Here is a 19,794-nt window from a genome sequence, read left to right as displayed (position 1 = left end):
TTCCACTGTCACCTGTTGTACTCCAGCTGCTCCAAGGAGAAGATGTGTTTGTTGAAATATTCCTGGAGTTTCTCATTTGCATAGTTAATGTTAAACTGCTCAAAACGATTCACCTGCAACAAGAAAAAAATGTAAAATTTTACATTCCTGTTCCTGAGCTCTACAAGAATCTATACCAGCAACAGAGAAGGTGCCAGACTCGGAGTAAAGCCAGAGAACATAGTGGTGTCAGGTGGATATGAGGATGACAGTATGTAGAAGTCCACTAGGAGAACAGCTTTTGTTCCCCATGCAAGGTTAATTCAGTAAACCTAACTCAGAGTAAACCATGCTAAAGACAATTATGTTTCTCTTCTTTGAAGAAAGAAATAAATTCCCGAACTGTTAAGTCACCAGGCTTTCTCTTCTGTGAAATATCTGAGCAGTCACTCTATGACTGTTGAACCTACATCCCACATCGGCTGTGGTTAGAAGCATTACATGCAGGATCCTCCACACAATGCAAAACAGATGTAAGCAAACAGTGTACATGTAGGATTTAGATATTTGGTTCTCTTACAAATCAACAATTCAGTATTATCTATCACAGCAGATCTGCTTAGGGTCTGTATCACAAACCAGACCTTGAACATCAGCCTATATGAATGTGGCTGGCAGAAATAGGCACCTAAATGTATCTTTCTGCTTTCAGGGAAAAGTGGCAGAGTAGAGATTCCACAATGCCATATGCTATCCTTATCAGGATGCAAACCCACCAAAGCTTCTTCCAATATGCATCAACATCTCCAAAACCAACCCACCCCAGAAAAAACAAAATCCTGACCTGAAAGTTCTCGAAGCCAAAGATATCCAGGATGCCCACAGACTTAAAGTTTTCCTTTCCTTTGATCTTTGTATTAATCTTGCTAATGAGCCATGAAAAACACTGGGAATAGAGTGCCATAGAGAGGGAATCCCTGGAGTCAGCTGCCTGTAAATACAGAGAGGAAAAAATGAGTTGCAAAGAGAATAGAAAGCATAAGGGCCACACAAATTTCTATGGAACTGTAGGTTCCTCCACCCCTCTTCAGGTTTCTCAGCCTCTGTACTGGCTGTGTATGGTGCAATATTTCTTTGTAAGAAGTTCTCAAGTAGCCAGGCCACACACAGACAAGCCAAAATCTTTGGGTAACTGGACTTTAGAGGGTGAAGGAAGTAACAAAATCGGTGACATCTTTTTGGAACAAGTGCTGGGACAGGGAAGGTGGCAAAATACCTCACAACTAAGCCCAGAGCAGTAATTTGTATCACCCGAGCCAACATTTGCAGTGACAGGCAAGGTATCTCAGTTCAGTACTCCTGGTAGAGCTGTCAAATGGGTGTCTGCTCAGTTTTCAAAAAACTGGTAGGGCAGGATTTAATAGAATATTCTGTCACCAAGTTACCTTCAAAAATCCCCTTTCCAAAACATTCCTGCAAACAGCATTATCCTACTAGAATCCAGTTAGGCTGGCCAACAGCCAGGACACGTGCCCCAGAAGTTCATGGGTTGAAACTTGCTTGCAGTTGACCCAACATCTCATGCAGATATCATAACCAAGATATCATCATATGTGGAAAAAATAACTTCAATTGCGATTACTAACAGGCAGTAGATAATTGGGTGTAGGTAAGCGTGCAGATGAACATCCAAAATCAAACTTTTGCTATCTCAAGCAAAAGCCTGTTACCTGATGGTTGCACAAGGAATGGGCTGGTTGCATATTTTGATAACACTTGGACAAACAAAAGTGGCACACCTTAAATCCTCCAATTAATAAAGAGACATGAGACAGAACCACAAACGGGGAGTCTGATCATGTGCTGTCCTTCTGCACACGCATTATTGAGAATGGGAAACCAGAGTTTAGGGTTCTGGAAAGAAGAGAAGGCTAAAAATAAGGGTCCCTAACAAGAAGACATGATCTCAGAGGACAGAAAAAGGAGCCAGGAGAGAAGATGGCAAAGATCATGACTGGAAGAAAGATGCTGGAAGTGGGGAAAGATCCTGGAGATCAGAGACATGGAGACAAATGTCAGGGCATGCCCAAGGACCTTGGTTGGTAGTACCTGAGACTGATAACTTCAACTGTACAATATAAACCCAGACAAGCTTTTGCCTAACCCTCCTGGACAAACTGCAAACTCTCAACTGGGAAAAGAAGTTGACATCTAGAGAATTCTGGAGAATGTAATTCTGAGGGGTGAGCGAGCCAGTACATGAAAAAATCAAGTAGGGTGAAAGCTGTAATCTTGTCATTTCATAAATAAACTGCAGTAGATTACAGGCTGTTTCCCCTGTCTCACCTGGGACACCAGCAGGGCAATTCCTTCAGTAGGCCAGACAAGCAATGACAGATCTTCTAAATGCACCCTCACCTCCTTCAGTTTTACAGCTCCAAATAACATGAGCTCTTCGCTAATGGCACAGGCCAACTGTTTCTGATCCCTTCCAGTGTCTCACAAACTTCTGAGGCCCAGCCTACCAGATCCCCCTTTTCACGCAACCACACTGGTTTTCTCCTCCTTTCTCTTCCTAGGTACTATTTCCTCTTCAGCAGCTCAAAGTTGACACAGAATAATCTCCCTTCTCCACAGAAGAGAACATTTCAAAGCATGGGCACACACACCTTTTCTGGATATTTCTTCTCTCCATAAGATGATCTGCCTTACAGGTTGGGATTAAGAATGCCCTCAAGGCCATGCCTCTGTAGTGTGTCTGGCTACAGTAAGTTGAACACATTTTCCAGGAACAGGACCTCCCCATCCAGCTGTAAGCAAAGCCATTTTCCCCACAATACGTCTCAAACGAGATTCTCAAAGGCGCCTTTCATCCTCCCAGCTTTGCTTGCCTTTAGGCCAGCTCATCCATTCAGCCCACTGAAATGTCAAAGCTCGGATGGCTAATGAGCCCATTACATGATGAGAAATCCCCAGCAATTCTATCCCCACCACAGGTGGGAGTAGATGGGTGCAGCACTTAGGGCTTAGGCAGAACACTCTTTACAGGCCCAGTGTTGGGTGCAGCAGGCCCATCTAGTGAAGACAGATAAATGGCAGCATCCACTTGCCATCACAATTTTCTTGTGGCCTTGGTACTCCATTGGGCTGCAAGCAGTAAGTGTGGGGTCCAGTACACACACATGTCAGGAATGGCTATACCATCAGGGAAAGCTCTGTTCAGACTCTGTAAATCCTACAGCTGCATACCATTGCTGTGGACTGCATGAAGTGCCTCCGGTATTATGTGTTATCCAGCCTCATGCACTGCTAGAGAAAGATGCAGCCTATTTAGAACAGAAAGCTGAGAAGAAAACTGTGGTGTTGGACACTGAGGATATCTACCACAGACTAAAGGCTGAAAAATAACTTTCACACAATTTCACTGCAAAGAAAGGTCACAGACTATGCCAAAAAAAGAGAGACCATTTCTAAGAGGCAAAGCTTAGTTTGTGCCATATTAGCATGTGTGTTCACAGCAAGATAAGAGCAACTACTCTACCATTATGAGATTTCAGCCTGAATACAGTGCCCAGTTAGGGACACTCCACTTCTTAAAAGATGTGGGAAAACAGAGACAGAAGACAAAGAGATTTAGAAAATTACTTACAAGGAAGCACTGAAGGAACTGGACTGTTTAGCTTAGAAAAGAGAATACCACATGAAAAACTTCACAGAAGCCAAAGCTTGTAAGGTGGACAGCTGAGATGTCAAAGGTAATCTAAATATGAGGAAAATCTTTTCAATTCCAGACTCCACTGCAGCTAAAGCAGGATACTTAAAGATGCTGTGAAATTCCTTCCATGGGAAATCTGAAGGAAAGTTAGACAGACATCCATCAGAGAGAGTCTAGTAACTCTGGCTTCTCTGCCAATGTAGGTGCTGGATTGTTAACCCTCTGCAGTCTGTGCCAGCACATGATTTCCATTACAGATGTTCATTTTGCTATAACATGATGCCTTTTCCATCCCAGTAATAGGATTCCTTGTCTTCCAATGTCTCTCATTTTATTAATGACAGAGGATTTTCTACAGTTAGCTGTGCATGGACCTAAAACACCAAGAGTGCCCTCAAGTGCTCAGCAACACCGCAAGAGCTACATGTCAGTTTATTCAGTCCTCCTTTGTGGTTGTATGGATCTGGAAAGAAGTTTCTGGGGGGGTAACAGCCTAACATCTGCCGGATGTTTTGTGGGAGCTGTGTGCCAGCTTTTACTTTCCAGTAAACACAGTGTAACCTGGGAGTTCTGCAGGTTAAAGCATGCACATGTGCAATGACCACAAAGCATCTGAATCACCTTCTGCATGACACAACTATGATCAGTTCCTGGTGACAGAAGGTGACTTAAAACCAGTATTGTGCACTGGCATTTGCAAATGATCTCTCCTGTAAAGCCTAAAAAGCAGAGTCAACACTGGGACCTGAGCTACCAATAAGGGCAAAATACCTGAGGAAAAAGGAGGCCCTAGGCTGGAATGGGTGACACAGGAGGAAGACTGAGGGCCTGGAAACGCAGAAGTGGCAGAAGAGGAAGCATATACTAGGACACTTACCTGCTCCACAGTGAGAGGGGAGCTGATCTCTTCCCCACGCAGAATCATGGACCTCTGTGTCAGTACTTCAGAAAGCTGAAAAGCGTCTAAGCCCAGGAGGTCACTGGCAACATTCAGCACTAAAAGGAAAGACACACTTTTTTCTCCTGCATGGCTCCCCATCACTCATAGGGATATTTTTGCAGCTCGGTGAGGAAGTCCCAGGGACTTCTACAAGGCAGGTGACTAAACCCCAGCACAAAACACACTCACCCTTACTTGATTCTCTTGGGCATACCCAAAGCTGTAGGCTTACATAGCCAGTCTGAGGCTCATATAGCCATTATGGACCACAGTCAGATACTCACCTAAGTCAACCTTCCTGCTGACAACAGGAAGGGCAAAACCCTGTGTAAAACTCAGCACCAGCAAAACACTGCATGAGAAGATGTATTTTTGTAAAAGCCCAATACTGCAGTCTGAGCATGGGATTAATAAACTGGGATGTTAAGAAGAGAGGCAATAAACTTAAGACTTGAAGCACTTGTAATATATATTGCTTCCGTCTGTTTTGGGACTCACTCAGCAGACCAGCTCAGATTAGATAACTGTAACAGAGTGCACACTAGTAACTGCTTCAAATGAAGATGGGGAAAGTCTCTGACAGATCTCTTTTATCTCAAACTCCTTCCTGATCCTATTTCTTTCATGCAAAAGAGAAACTGTGAAGCTGTGGACTCAGTCTGAGAATATCCAGGAGCACAAACAGGGCCAGAGACCAATTAAGTCCCACTGGTACCCTGAAGCATTCTGTGGCAATGCTTTTGTAGGGTTAAACTACAGGGAATCTGCTGGTGAAGGTATTACAGACCTGCATAACAGAGGGAGAAAGGAAAAGAGAGAGGATTTTATTGGAGATCTTATGGGGCTTTGCATGGTCTCTCAACCAAGTTGCTATGGTCCTACTTACCTGCTTTTGTTGTTATCTGGGCCCCACCAGCTGTCATGAATTCAACATTTCCCAAATGGAGTGTGCCAGAAAGAAGTTTGAAGATGTCTCTGATTTCTTCAGTGCTGAAGTCCACCACCTTCATGGCAGTCTATGCAAAACCAAACAGCTAATGTTAGCTGTATGTACAGCCAAGTACAGTGCAAGCACCAGAGCCAGGTCCAGTGTGTGTAAGATGTAAAACTCAGAATTACAGTCACCATGAATACAAATGAAACAGGATGGCACAGCACCTCCATGAGGTACACATTTGTCAGTGACCTTTACTGTCTCACATTCTCTTCTACATTTACTCTATTGACACCTAAGGTAGGTGGGCATTTGCCCCACCCTGAGGTTGGACTTCGCTGCCACTGTTAATGGTCTTTCACAGGAAGAACATGTTTGTGCCTGTGTGAAGAAATCCTACCCTGAACTCTGGCAGCACAGGTTACAAGTGTTAAGGGATGGCTTCCACATCCTTACTTATTTTCTTCCCTGAAAGATGGATCCATATAAGATACTTAATTTACTCTAATCCACATAACCCCCTTAATTCATTCTTAGTATAGTAGATTTATGGAGGAAGATTTAAAACCAGGCTTTCAGCATTAACTGCTAGATAGCTGGAAAGAGATTATCAGATAATACAGAAGAATGGCACATTCCCTCTTAGTGCCTGCATTTGAGCCAGGGTTCTTGGGTATAAATTGACTTCAGGAGATAGGACCTAATCTTCATGCATTCACCCTGTCAGTGGGGCACTCTGGGGTTCTAGCTCTCTTCTCTCCTCCAGCATCTCTTCAGCTGAAGAATAAATGCCATATTGTCATTGAAACTTCTGCTGTACAGGTGTTTCCTTCCCTTAAATCACACCTAAGCTACTGAAATCCTCAACTGCCTACTCATCTTGCCTATCTGGTTTCACCTACATTATTAAAGCCTTCAGGCCAACAAGCATTTATCAAATAAAACATGAATTTGCATATAATCCCTTAACCTCTGATAAACAGGTGTCTATTGAATCTTCGTGGTATTTCAGAATAGGTGATTTCCACAGGTGATATAACTTTACTGGAATACTTATGGAGAACAGTACCTTCAGACCAAACTGTTCCACTTCTAATTGTCAGTGTGAGGTTTCCCGAGTCAGGCTATCTAGGAGGCTCCCACAAACCACTGTGGGGTGCGGTTCTGCTCCCCCAAATTCTCTATCATTCTACATTATTATTCATACCAACTGTTTCCCGAATTCCCCCATTTCTGTACACTAAAGCCACTTACTGAGTCTTGTTTTAGCTGAGGTTTGGACTTGTTGAATACCAAATTTTGGCTTAGGGCTAATCAATTCTGCCTGTGAGATCTAGACCAAGCAGAATATTTAGCCCATGAGACTGTGCCCAAAAAGTTCAGGTGGAGTTAAGACTGGACTCACCATGACCTTACTGAACATCTCTACATCATTCAGGTTCTCATCAGTCACACAGCCAGACTGGTTCAAGTAGTGGTAAGTCTCTGGCTCACAGAGGGAAAGACTCTCTGCAACAGAAGAAAAAGAGGCAGGGGAGAGACAACAATTTATTTAGCAACCACTCTTTTAGTTCATAGAAGAGGAGGGTGTGCTGTAATAAAGCTTGCAGATGGTATGCAAAATTATTTAGAACAGTCAAATCCCAAGGTGCAGAGGCTCAGAAGAATATCTCAATACTGAACTGACTCAAGAAAAAAAAATTAATTTTAGCTCCTACAAGTGTACAGAAAAATAGTCTTAACTATATACATATGGTAATGACCTCTAAATTAGATATCATCACTTGACACAGAGAGTCACAGTCAGATTTCTGAAGACATTTAGTGCTAAGCAGCAGTTAAAACTGAACATAGTTCACAAAACTAAATGTAAAACCAGAATTAGGTCTCTGTATATCTGCTGTGCAACCACATCTTAAACACAATCTGCAGATTTGATTCCCCATTTTGAAAAGAAAATAGGAAAACTAAAAGATCAATGGAGAAAGGAGGCAAGGGTGATCAAGAGCCAAAACCACATTACAGATGGGGAGGTGAAGCAGCCAGCTTGGAGAAGTGGATGGGAAGGAATAGCAGAGATCTGCTGAAGAAAACAATCTGGTTTGTATGTTTTCCCTAAGAAATTGATAACCATAATCCCCACTATTTTCCTTTGCTTTAGATTGATCTCTGAATTAACCTAAGTAGCCATTCCTGCATGTACCCCCTAAAACTGAAATCCTACTCCCTTCTACTCTGTCAGGCCCAAATCTTCCATCTGACTATCCTGATAGCCAGAGAACAAAAGCATAAAGAAATTCCCCAGGTCCTCAAAACCAGAATACAACTGTAACATGCTCCTGCCTACCTATCTGACCTCTCCAGGAACACCATCAGTGCTCAGCAATGCCTGGGACAGATACACACGAATGTTGTTAGGGTGATGCTGCACTACAAAGAGGATTTGTCCACAGGCTGCAGCTGCCACTTTCTCTGTGTGCACTTTTTCAGACCCACCTCTCCCTTCCCCAAGTACAGAGCTATAAACCCTTAGTTCAGAAACAAGACAGGTTTTGACTCTAGTACTTGCACTACAACATCACTGGTCTTTGTAATTCTTCTCTCTACTATTACCTATACTGAAGATTTGTTCTGAAAATTTATCAACCCAGCCTTTGAATTCCTTGAAGCTCCCACCAGCAACTGAATAAAGATTCTTTACCCTTCCTCTGCCTCTAGCCAGTTCCATTACCTCATCACTTTGCACATACTTTTTCCTTCAGCACAGAATGCCTGAAGTCTTTTCTCATAAGGAACTTCTGTCATCCTCAGCCTCTTTCTCTTAACTCTTCTTCCTTGTTTCCCATGAAATCACCATATGGCTGGCCTTCAAGAAGAAGCTACATATCAAGTATCTGAAATGTCTCTAACTGACTTACACCTGCTTCACATGTTAGACTGGAAACATGACAAGAAACATATCCCAGAAAATGAAATTACCTTTCTCCTCCCCGCTCACACCAGCTAGAAGAGCATAAAAGATGTGGTAATTCCGCTCCCCGGGGTTCTGATGTACCACCCTGTTCTGAAACAAAGAATGTAAGAGTAGCCAGCAGAGGAAGATCAGACTTGTGGCTGCAAAGGCAAAGAGAGGACCAAGATACCAATGTACGAGCCAATGTACCAGACCAGAGCCAATGTACGAGAGGGGCTTCTTGCTATTTAATGATAGTTTTGTCTAAATAAATTCTACATCAAGATCCTTGGGGCTGTGCAACTGAGCATACATATGAACAAACTGAACTTTGTCAGTTCTGGCCCTGCTCCTCAGTGAATTCCTGACTCCAAAGTAAATGACATCCAACCAGAGATGCCTGCATTTGTACCCTGTACTCTTCTCTATGGAGCTGCGTTTCCAGGTACTTCTCTCTCCCCTTCTCCTCTGTAAACAGCTCTTTCTTGGAGTCTCTGTGTAATGCAGAGAGTTTATCAAAGATGGGAGAACAGGCTGTGATAGATACAGAACAAACACTGCTCCTCTGCCTCTTCCTCAGCTGGGACAGCTGCAGTATTAACACTTAAGGAGCTGTTGTCTACACGCTGTGGTGGAGACAGCCTCATCCACGAGGTGATCTGGCACTGCCACACCTCCTATGAGGAGAGGGCTCACCCAGCACTCAGCAGAGGTGATACCTACCTTTTCCAGTAAATCTGAACAGCATGTTATGGAAAAAACATCCAAGTGACAGAAGGACAGATTTGATGATAGGCAAAAAATCCTCATTGGGATGAACCCTGCAACAACCAACAAATCATGAAATAACTGACACTTTGGAGAGTAGGTAAAGACTACTTAGATCATCCTCTCTATTCACTGTCCAAGGAGGTGTGCCAAAAAGATATTTAAAAGGGCAGGGCTAGGTAGAGCATAGATAACCTAACAAAAGATGAGCCACATTAGGGACACCCAGAAAGATTAGAGGCCACTCTTATCTGAAAGTCTGCATTGCACACGAGTCTTACATCAGTTCTCTGCTTCTGCAAGAGACTGCTATCTTAAATCTACCAACAGCACAAAGAGCAGAGGCCAAACAATCCAAGCCTGTCATTTACAACAGCACTAAATTAATCTGGCTGCTACTCCAGTGGCAATTGGTGTGGCTTGCAGCCAGCAGCAGCTTTGAACATACATCAAGAAATGTAGCCAGGGCAGCTTTACCTGCCTCATGGAGACAAAAGATATGCCAAAGCCTTTGGGAGAGGGGTACCTGGGCATACAGGGAAGAAAGCCATCATGGCACAACATAGTTTGACTATAACCAGTCTTCACTGTCCTTGTTGTCACTGGAACAGGCTCCCCACAGAATTGGTCATGTGACCAAGCTCATCAGAATACAAGGAGCATCTGGACAATGTTCATAAGTCATAAGATTTCATTTTAGGTAGATTTGAGATGAGTTGGACATAATGATCCTTATGGGTCCTTCCCAACTCGAGATATTCTATGACTAGGGTTCCAAGGACCACTGAAGATGGCAGCCCAAAACAGGTACTCATAATCCTCTTCTGCACCCAGATATTGTGCAGAATATATTTATTCTTAGTTTGGTCTCACTTTTCTCAATCACTAATTCATTGGCAGAGCTAAGGTAAGTGAACAATTTCATGTGGAGCAAACAGGATGCAATCCACCTGGGGGAATCTTCTGAGGTAGAAAACTCCAGGGTTTTTAAGTATCAAGTGTTGAGATTAACAAAGTGAAAATCAAACTATGTCCCTACCTAATGCACTACTGAGACAAAAGGTTCCCAAAGTCAAGTGCTGCAGAGCCACAAAACAAATACTTCTTCCTTCTTTCAGTTGCAAATTTTCCCATAGGTGTAAATTGACTTTGAAAAACTTTTGATGAGGGATTTCCTGACCTACACTGAGCTTCTCCTCATCTTTGCTCACTCAGTCCACTTCTGGTCCACTGCAGAAAAGGATACAATCAGTTACTCGGCCTCCCTGGATGTGTCCATGTTGAGAGAAGTGCAGCTGGATGAACTTGCCAAAGCGACTGGAGTTGTTGTTATAAACTGTCTTGGCATTTCCAAAGGCTTCCAGAATGGGGCTGTAGAAACAAGGCCATGAAGATATAATTAGTGATGGGATACCATTAAAACAAAACGTGTGCCCAGTCTTTTGACATTTGCACACTGTGTTCTGCCATGAGAGATTTATTTGTTACAGCATCAGCCTGGACAAGCAGGGAGAGCTCAAGGGAAAGGACGGACGGCAATTTAAAGAGCAATTTAACATGCTGCTAGATAAATTTTAAACCTTCGGGACTGCAATTAATTAAATCAGTCCCCAATCTGTATGGGCAGCTGGTGCTCACACTGTCAAGGGCATTCCCCACCAGTGGCTTCAGCAAATGAAAGGTGGCAAACCTCAGCCAGGTTGTGTCCTCGACACAGCACATCCCATGAATGCAACCATGTATTTTCAAGGATTTTCAGAAGCATCAGACATATGTGGCAAACACTCTGCAGCTTTAAACCACATACGTCTATATTCACTCTTTATTCCTTCTGCCTTTGATAAGCCATCTCTTAAAATTACAGGCAAACATCTTCAAACTAACAAACAGTAATAAAACAATTTGTTTGCTACTTAAATTTGATACTGGAACACACAAGTTCTTGTTGCCTAAACCTTGCTTAGGCTGATATAAGCCATATGGTTTCCAAGTAGAGGGACTATACACACACTGTAGATTTGAAAATTACATTCTAAGAGTGCGACATCATCCACTTCAGGTCACAAAAAAGAGTGCAAAAAAAGCTATCACCAAATGTCAGACCAATCATAAATTGAAGAATTTTGTCTGCTGGTCACCTTCCAATCACCAGGAAAAAAAAAAAAAAAAAAAAGTTAAAATGCTTGGTACTTGCTTCACAGAACAGTGCAAGGGAAAAGCCTAAACCATTCAAACTGACACAATGAATCCAGGATTGAAATATTCATTTCTGCAATTAAGCCAATTCTAAAATAATCTGAAGGGCTGACAAGCAAGGAATAACAGAGATGCTACAAGAACAGCCTGTATGTTTTCATGTCTAATTTTAAAACATACATAGTTTTAAAGAAAAATTACTGCTGTTATTACCCTGAGAAATATTGGCTTCACAGATCTGTTGTGCAGTCCCACTGGAGACTGGGGCAGATACGGGATTATTCACAAGTTAGTAAATACAGCATAAAAAAACCACAACTGGAGACAACCTGGAGCTTGCAGAAAGCCTCAGGCCCTGCAAGTGTTAGCTAAGGGAGAGCTGTGGTTAAGGAAACACTCAACAACCTTCAGGAAAATCCAGGCAGCATTTTCCTAACATCTCTTGAAACAATTGCTTTCAAGTAACAAGGATAAAAATGAAAATTCCTCTGTTATAACACACTACAACCACAGAAATGTCAGAGAAATCTGAGTGCACAAATCAGGGAAGTTCCTCACCCTGGAGAATTTGAGCTCCAACACCCACACCTCTGAAACAAGTATGTAAATAAGGACATTGCACAGAAATATCCCACTGAGCACACCACTGCCATGAATCAAAAAAATTAATGGGGACAGCCAGAGAAAGGGAGGACAGGGTTATATGACCACCACAGATTCAGTGAGAGTACAGGAACCAGCTAGCCAATCTTGGGGGCTCTAAATCATGTTAAATTATCTAAGAAAAGCACAAGGAAATATCCTCATAGTTCAGTTTGGCAACGAGCTCACACACACGAGTGCAAATTCTTCCAGGCTTGTGGGAGGGAAATAATCAGGAGGGTGTCTGAGCAGTTGCAAGGGTGAGGTGAGCTGGTTCAGCCAGGCACGAGGGCAGGAGCCTGGGCCAAGCAGAGACAGCAGCACATCACAGCGTGGCACCTGAGGCAGGAGGGAACTGCAAGGCAGAGCAGCACATCAGGAAGGTGATGCTGGCTGCTCGCTAGATCAGGCAGAATGAACTCCAGCATTCAAAATAATGGGAACCAGATTCAACAGGGCAGCAGAAAGCAAAGTCTGGAGGCAGAAATACTGTACCGTATGCAGCTTCAGGATTCACATGCACAGGTGAAGACAAAACAATTTGAAGACTTGGGGGGATGAGTAGCAGGAAAGGTAGCTATGCTTTCAGCAGTGGCACCCAACATGGAGAAGGGAGCTTCACAGTGAAGCAAGCAAGAAAAAAGCTCAATGTTAGCAGAATTTTTAATGAACTGATGGATATTTTCAATAAGGAAAAAGAGACAAAATCAAATGCCAAAGGAGTTTTGAGAGCCTGATTTGTGAGAAATACACCAAGCATGAATGTTGCAGCACAAGCAACTGATTGTTGCTGATGAACACTTTGTTTTGCAAACTGAGAAAGAATCCAGCATTGTTCCTTGGTATGTGCTGGGCAAGGATCAAAATCCACAGTAAGTGAGCCTGAGGAGGGCCACTGTCAGATCAAGTACAGGTGAACTCCAAACACATGAACTAGGGTCCGTAGGAGTGGCAGCAGTTTCTGGGTCTGGTTCAGCTTCTTGTCTTCAGAAAAGAGGTGACAAATCAGATTCTCTTGCACTCATGCAATAGTTCATGTAGCACTAGAGATGTACATGGAACAGGTTGTGATCTCTGACTTCACTCCAGCTCACAGCTGTGGCATCTTACAGACTCAGGAATCACCTACCCACCATCATAAGCTCTCTGGATCACTGTCAATTTATCACTTAACTGCTAAGAGTGCTTGAGCCTTCTAAGCCGCTTGTCTTAAAGCAGATTTTTCAGATCTTGAGTCATGACTGTACTGCTCTTCAGAGCTTTTTCTAATTTGTCTCCATGCCTGCTAAGATCTGCATACCTGCAAAGAATAAATCATCCAACAGTCTCTGTAACACCAGGTCCAAGGGCAGCAGCCCTTCTGCTCAAGGCTGCTCTGCTTGTAAGGACCTAAAACCCACAATGCTCTCACAGCAGCCTCCTCTGGAGGTTTCTGCAACTATCACGGGCTCCATCTGGGACTGATCTGCAGCCTCAGCCTTGACAGTACCGAACTGCAGGACCCCCAGCAAGGTCCTTCAGCCACAGGCAAGACAGTCTGGGAAATTTTAATGTAATTTGTTAATTCAGGTATTAAGAATAACAAGGACACAAACAATAAAACAGATGTATCTTTCCTGCATCTTTCCCAGGCTTACCTAAAGTTAAACACCTACTGTCCTCCATTTCTTAGCCTCAGCTTCTATTTTACATCAGGTTACACCCACTCCCTCAAAACTCCCCCAGCATGGCAGCAAAGGAGCCTGGGGTCACACTCAGGACTTTCTCTCTGTCATTATTTGCTTCCTTATTGTCTCTGCTGCTCTTTGCCTCTTACTGGTTTTCCTCAGCCACACTTTGCTTCTTCAGCTTTTCTGGATACTTTTTCCCTCCATCTCCCTGTTCCAGCGTAGGTCACCTGTGGGTCATGGTCCCTCAGGGGTGTCCCTGCCCTGGCCTGGGTTATGGTCCCTCAGGAGTGTCAGGACTTCTTCAGGCATGAAGGAATTTCCCTGAAATGTGTCTCCATTCCCTCAATGCTGCCAGCTTCTCTCTCAAACACATTTGATTCAGGTGCCATGTGCTTCCCTGCCTGATGCCTCGTCAGGGTTTCGGTGGGTGGTGGTTGGTCCCTGGTGCCAGCTCCCATGGATGGTTCTCCATGACATCGCTTGCCAAGACAGCAGGAGAGCTGCCAGGTGGCCCATGGGACTCCTGAGGGCAAGACATACCAGCAGCCTGAAACACAGGGAGGCTGGGGGAGAGCGGGGCTCATGGAGGAAACCAGGAGTCAGAGTATGACAGAGACTCACCGTGAGGACAGCTAGAGTCGAGAGCTAGAGCACTAACTCTCCAGTTGCCACACACATCCCACACTGCTGTTGGAAAGAAGCCTAATCCATCCACGCACAGCTGGGAGAGCAGCCAGAGTGAGACATCCCAGCAAGACCACAATCTTCACATTTCCCTGACGTGCCACCATTCAGCTCTGTGACCCTCTCCACCCAGGCCTGGCTCCATCCATGGCCTGGCTGCCCAGAAGGCAGGGTTCCCCAAAGGCAGGGCCCCCCAAAGGCAGGGTTCCCCAAAGGCAGGGCCCCCCAAAGGCAGGGCCCCCCAAAGAAGGCTGAGCCAGCACTCCAGGTGCCCATGAAGGTGACTCTACCTGCTTTCCAGAATGGCTTCTTCCACGTGAGTGCTCTTCTCAGACACAGGGGCCCCAAGGGAGGTCTGGCTCATGGCTGACAGGAATTTCAGGAGCAACTTGGTGCTCTCAGTCTTTCCAGCTCCACTTTCGCCACTGTTAAGAGAAAGCATACATTTAATTCACAAATCCAGGACAGACAGAGCTGATGACCATCTTACCCGCGGCACGGAAGTGATCTCTAGGAATAAACATGTGACATCTCCGCTGTGACATGCAGGGCTCAGGCAAAGGCAGGGAGGATGGTGTGGGTATTCAGGCAGATGTCAATGCAAATGGAACAGCAGGAACAGGGCGTGTGATGCAGCCATGGAGTAGCTGATTCTCCATTTCTAACCTTATCAGAACACACTGGCTGTCATGACGCTTCCACAAGCAGCAGTAGCACTCGTTAGCGGTGGCGAAGATATGGGGAGGCAGCTCACCCAGCCGGTGCTGTCTGTACAGCTCTATGGCATCCACACTGTACAGACCAGGGATGGGTTTGTAGGGATTTACTGATGCCAAGATGGAACCAATGTTTGTCTACGGGGAAAAAACAAAACACAGAAAGGAAATGAAGCAAGCTCCTAGGGAAAAAAAAAATCACAACAAAGCCAGACTCTGAAATAAGTCATGGTGAAGCAGAAAGCCTAAATAAGGACCTTGGGCTTCAGCAGAGAACTCCACAGTTTGGCAATGAATGTCAAACCCCAGAGGAGGAGCTGTACAGCTGGGTATGGATGGGGCACTCTGAATTTTGCTGCTTTAAAGTATAACATTCTTATCCTGTTGTCTTTGTTAAATTAAGCTTACACAATTTAAAAACATGAAGCCACCTTCATACCCAGCTACTGTGCTACCCTTTGCACTGTGCTTGAAGCTCAATAGCAGAGCCAGGACTAAAAGAGTGTCAGGAGACACCTTCAATGCTGCTATCCACAGTCCTAAGCAAAGGGGGATTGGCAGGGTTCAAGAACCTCCTGAATAGAGTAGGAACACACACACACAAACACACACAAAGAACCACTAAAGCATATAATTTTCCTTCTGCTGAAAAAATGTTGTTTGGTGCAGCTTAAATCATTCGGTAAACCAAATCAAAATTGACAGCTGAAGATGAAGCTCTGGATTTCAAGTCAAAACATTTCTGTATTTTCTAGACATTTTATTTTGAAAATATTTATTTTGAAAATCTCACAGTCCAAAAAAAAGAGGTAGCAAGATTAAAAATAAAATACCCAGAGCACAATATTGAATTTCAAATGTATTATTTTGTGCAGTCAGAAGGAAATTAATTTTGCTTTTTGGGGCATGACTTTTTCGGTTCAGCCAACCAGCTCAAATCCAGTTATTCTCAGAGCTGCACTTCAGAGCAATGGTGCCACCTCTCTCCAAATCATGGCTTTGTAATATGGTCAACATCCATGCTGCAGGTGTGGTGGTCTCCCTCACAGGGACATCTTGGACTGCTCTACTCAAGGAATACCCATTCTCACCAGACAAGCCAGAGTAAACACTTAGATTGCAGCAGGAGATGCCAAGCTTTGTGGTCAGGGACAACATCTAGCTTGGTTTGCAAACCATGAACTAACTACAAGTCGCCCAGCAGATATTAAAGCATATGAATGTATCTGCTGGAGAAGCTATAAATTAAACACTTGGTGACAAGGAAGACTCATCAGGCCAAATGAAACCTGAGGCTACAGCGATGCCAAGCTCTGAAGCCAGAAGCCAGACTGATAAGATGCTGTAGTCACCAAAGTATTTAAAACTCATTTATTAAAGCAGCAGTCAGAGATCAGCGGGGGGGGGGGGGGTGGGTGTAAAAAAAATCACATTGTATTATCAGTACAAACAGGCTATCATGGATCAAGTCCTGAGGACTCTCTGACAGGGACCTTTGTGGGCAGAAATATAATTCATTGGTAATGAAAGCAATAAGCAAGCAGATGATCTTTGGCCAGAGAGGTGGAGAGAGAGAGGAAAGCATTGAGTGAGAAAACACAAACTGGGGAAAAAGCATTGTACAAGCAACTGAGGAACAGGCATTGGCCAGGGACTACAAGAGTTAGAATGCCCATTCTAACTTTTCTCCCAGACCTTCACAGCATCTTTTCTTCTCGGATGTTTCAGTTTGTGTTTTCCATTGTCGTTTCACTAAGAACAGAGCTCCTTTCCAGAGAGCTTCTGGAAAGTCCTTTCCAGAACTTTTTCCAGTACAGCCGTCTCTTTCAAAGGTGCTCCTAGGAAACTTTTCCACCACCCAGTCACAGTCTCCTCATCACATGCATTCCTTTATAGACAATTTCTATCCATAATTTTTAATAGCACTAAAACCATGTATATACCAGCTACTCTATCAGCAAAGTAATTGCCCCACAATGAACTCTCCAGAGCAGGACAAGCCACATGTGGCAAGTCCACTTCTCAGGACAACAGGTCCTACCTTGGATGGTTAGGCATGACTTTGCTAAGGACAGCACAAAATGTGGCAGTACAGCCCCTGGCTCATTTCTACATCTCTCACATTATGTTGGGTCTACTTTTATTAAAGAATATAGGAATTGTAAGAATGAAGAGGGAAGATGCAGGCTGTTGCTGTGCTCACATAATTTCCTTCAGTTGGGTAAAGCTTGAATAGTATTTTTCTGGAAAACAAAAGGTACTGTTGAGCTTGTCAGTATTGCTGTAGTAAATTAATTATGGGTGCCAGACCAGTTCAGATATACTGCTACCTACACTCCCTGATTAGAAAGAATCCCCTCTAGGAGCTTATGGTGGGGCTAATAATACTACACTGAGGGGTTCTTCCCAGTGCTGAGCATGTTACAGAGGTCAGGCCCCTTCATACATCTCCAAAACTTCCAGACCGGAGGTGCACATCTGAGATTCAGGCACTATGCAAAGTGCAAAAAACAAGGTGTAAAGGTGTTAAATTTTAACACCTTCATGCATGGATGGAGAAGGCCCAGAACTAATGCTGAATAGGAGAAGGAATGAAACATCAGAGCTAGCTGAAAGGCTTATGGAGATACAGCTCCTGTGACACTGCTGGTGTTGTGGCATTTCTGGTACAAGACACAGACTGAAAAGGAAGAGAATCCTGCATTGCATTTTAAGGTGTGAGGAAGAAGGAACAGGGGGAATATACCCAAATGTGTCAAAAGCTGCACAGATACATAGCATGTGTCAAAAGCAGCACAAGAAGAGCAGCAAGGATTTGGGACATCAAAATAATGTGCATTGGGTACTGTCACAGGGTCACAAGGAACAGGCAAAGGTGCCTACAGCAAAAAAGCCAAGAGAATTTACAGTCTCCTCTGCATCCAGTGAAGGAGGTGGTTCAGAAACAGGGTCACTTTACTAATAATTTACAGGAATACAGGTGCATATGGTTTGGTTGCCTTGATAACGGTTGCTATGCAACACAGAGATTTACATTTTTTCTGTCATATTATGAAAACTCTGTGTGCACAAAACATGGACAAGCAAGTCAAGAGTAAAGCAAGGTAAGGCAGTCTTTGTAATCTATCCTCCTTGTTCTCTCCAAGTCTCAGCAGAGCACTGCCATCCCAGCAGCTCAGGGGTGTCTTGTCCCAGGTGTGCTTTTCCTCACAAGATCCTTTCCTAACACTTGTCTCCTTCCTCAGAGAGAGATCATGAGATGCTATGAGTATTCCCCTGTGCAAGGCGAGCAGAGTTATAATAAAAAAAAAAAAAAAAAAAAGGCACAACAGGTTTGCATTCCTAGTTTTGTTAGGCAGTATCTTCATCTGTCTGGATCAGGAGAGATACTCAGCAACAACCTGCATATGCTGCACTTTCCAGTCTGCTTGGCCTTATAAACCATGGAACAGCCATAATGGGAAACCTGGGGAATGTGAATGACAGCTCATCAAACATGGATGTTCTTGGAGGATACAGAGCTGTGCAATTACCACAAAGCTCAGAGGTGAACATCCATGTTTCGGAAGTTCCTCCATAGAGGCAAAGAGGCCCCTCTGATAAGGGTAGGATCTCACAGGGATGAAGGAGCTGGCAAGGCAGAAATTCCTCCAATTCCTGTCTTCAAGAGACAAGGATAACATCAGTACCTCATGCAAAGTGGCAGCCCTGAAGCTAAACAAAAACCATTAATCCAAAAGGGATGAGCACTTACATAGATGTTACCCTGTTGGTAGCGCTGGTGAAGGTTAAGCAGGATGGCAGCTTCATGCAGATCTCCCAGCATGGACATGTCTTCTACCCCATCAACGCTGGTCTGGTGCATGGGTAAGACCTTTTCTCTGGAAAGGGAGGCCTTGGGGTACTGGAACACCTGAAAGAATATGGAGAAAGACAAAGAAGCTCATGATACCTGGGCACATGGTCTGATTTCCTACCAGAAACGTGCACCTTTATACTCTGGCACTGAAAAACAAAATTAATAAGACACAGATCTGCTCCCTACTTTTATAATCACTCTTCCATTCCTGTTCCTATGTATTTGAGCTCTCTGGACAGAAACTATACAGCATACTCCCTTCTTTTACTACACAACCAATCCCTCACTTTCAGTACTGATGGGGACAAATCAACATAAGGTTATTTAATTTCCCCTTAACAGGAGCAGGGCACCAGCCTCCACCTGCTAGGCTAGACAGGTATTACACACTGCACTCATGACTGTGAATAATGATGGCAGCTGCTCCCAAGAGACCAGGGACAGTCTTTCACAAAAAAACACAGGTGAGATCATGTTTCTGACCATTGGGAAGTAGAGGAAAAGCTAATTCACATTCCAAGTTTGGCTCTGCACTCTCCACAGAAGCAGCCAGAGAGCATCTAGAAGAGTTTGTCACCTCAAGGGCAAAGGAAAACAAAGCACATGAGAAGCCAAATAAAGTAGTGACATTCTCTCTCTGTGATGACACATATGTGTATGATACAGCTTTCAAAATATTTGTACAATGACACCTATTAACTTCAATCACTGCTCTAGGAAGTACTCATCTCTCTGTGC

At 43.9% G+C, this 19,794-nt stretch overlaps 2 protein-coding genes across 3 annotated transcripts in view; both read right to left on the bottom strand.

Annotated features, from left to right (window-relative positions):
- Positions 1-9,252, bottom strand: part of LOC102104331 (unconventional myosin-X-like) — a 60,217-nt gene extending 50,965 nt beyond the window's left edge. The window contains exons 1-7 of one of the 2 annotated variants that reach the window (XM_014249142.2): positions 9,245-9,252; positions 8,548-8,632; positions 6,974-7,077; positions 5,521-5,650; positions 4,572-4,690; positions 824-970; positions 13-113 (exon numbers count right to left, since the gene is read on the bottom strand). In XM_014249142.2, coding sequence (XP_014104617.2) covers positions 13-113; positions 824-970; positions 4,572-4,690; positions 5,521-5,650; positions 6,974-6,991 — 515 coding nt within the window. In that variant the 5' untranslated portion in view covers positions 6,992-7,077; positions 8,548-8,632; positions 9,245-9,252. Of the gene's footprint in view, positions 1-12; positions 114-823; positions 971-4,571; positions 4,691-5,520; positions 5,651-6,973; positions 7,078-8,547; positions 8,633-9,244 lie in introns of those variants that run through there. The other variant, XM_088058999.1, reaches the window with a different exon arrangement.
- A 1,248-nt stretch (positions 9,253-10,500) lies between these two features.
- The window catches only part of LOC148183845 (unconventional myosin-X-like), a 28,292-nt gene continuing 18,998 nt past the window's right edge, over positions 10,501-19,794 (bottom strand). Inside the window, exons 3-6 of the mRNA XM_088058636.1 lie at positions 18,952-19,110; positions 15,148-15,335; positions 14,772-14,906; positions 10,501-10,660 (exon numbers count right to left, since the gene is read on the bottom strand). Of these exons, the coding sequence (XP_087914762.1) occupies positions 10,501-10,660; positions 14,772-14,906; positions 15,148-15,335; positions 18,952-19,110 (642 nt within the window). The remainder of the gene's footprint in view (positions 10,661-14,771; positions 14,907-15,147; positions 15,336-18,951; positions 19,111-19,794) is intronic.

The sequence above is a fragment of the Pseudopodoces humilis genome, chromosome 8 (assembly GCF_049639895.1).
Source record: "Pseudopodoces humilis isolate 2021_Gansu_Grassland_sample_001 chromosome 8, ASM4963989v1, whole genome shotgun sequence".
Taxonomy (NCBI): domain Eukaryota; kingdom Metazoa; phylum Chordata; class Aves; order Passeriformes; family Paridae; genus Pseudopodoces; species Pseudopodoces humilis.
Note: the sequence above shows the minus strand (reverse complement) of the source record. Positions and strands in the feature narration are given on the sequence as shown.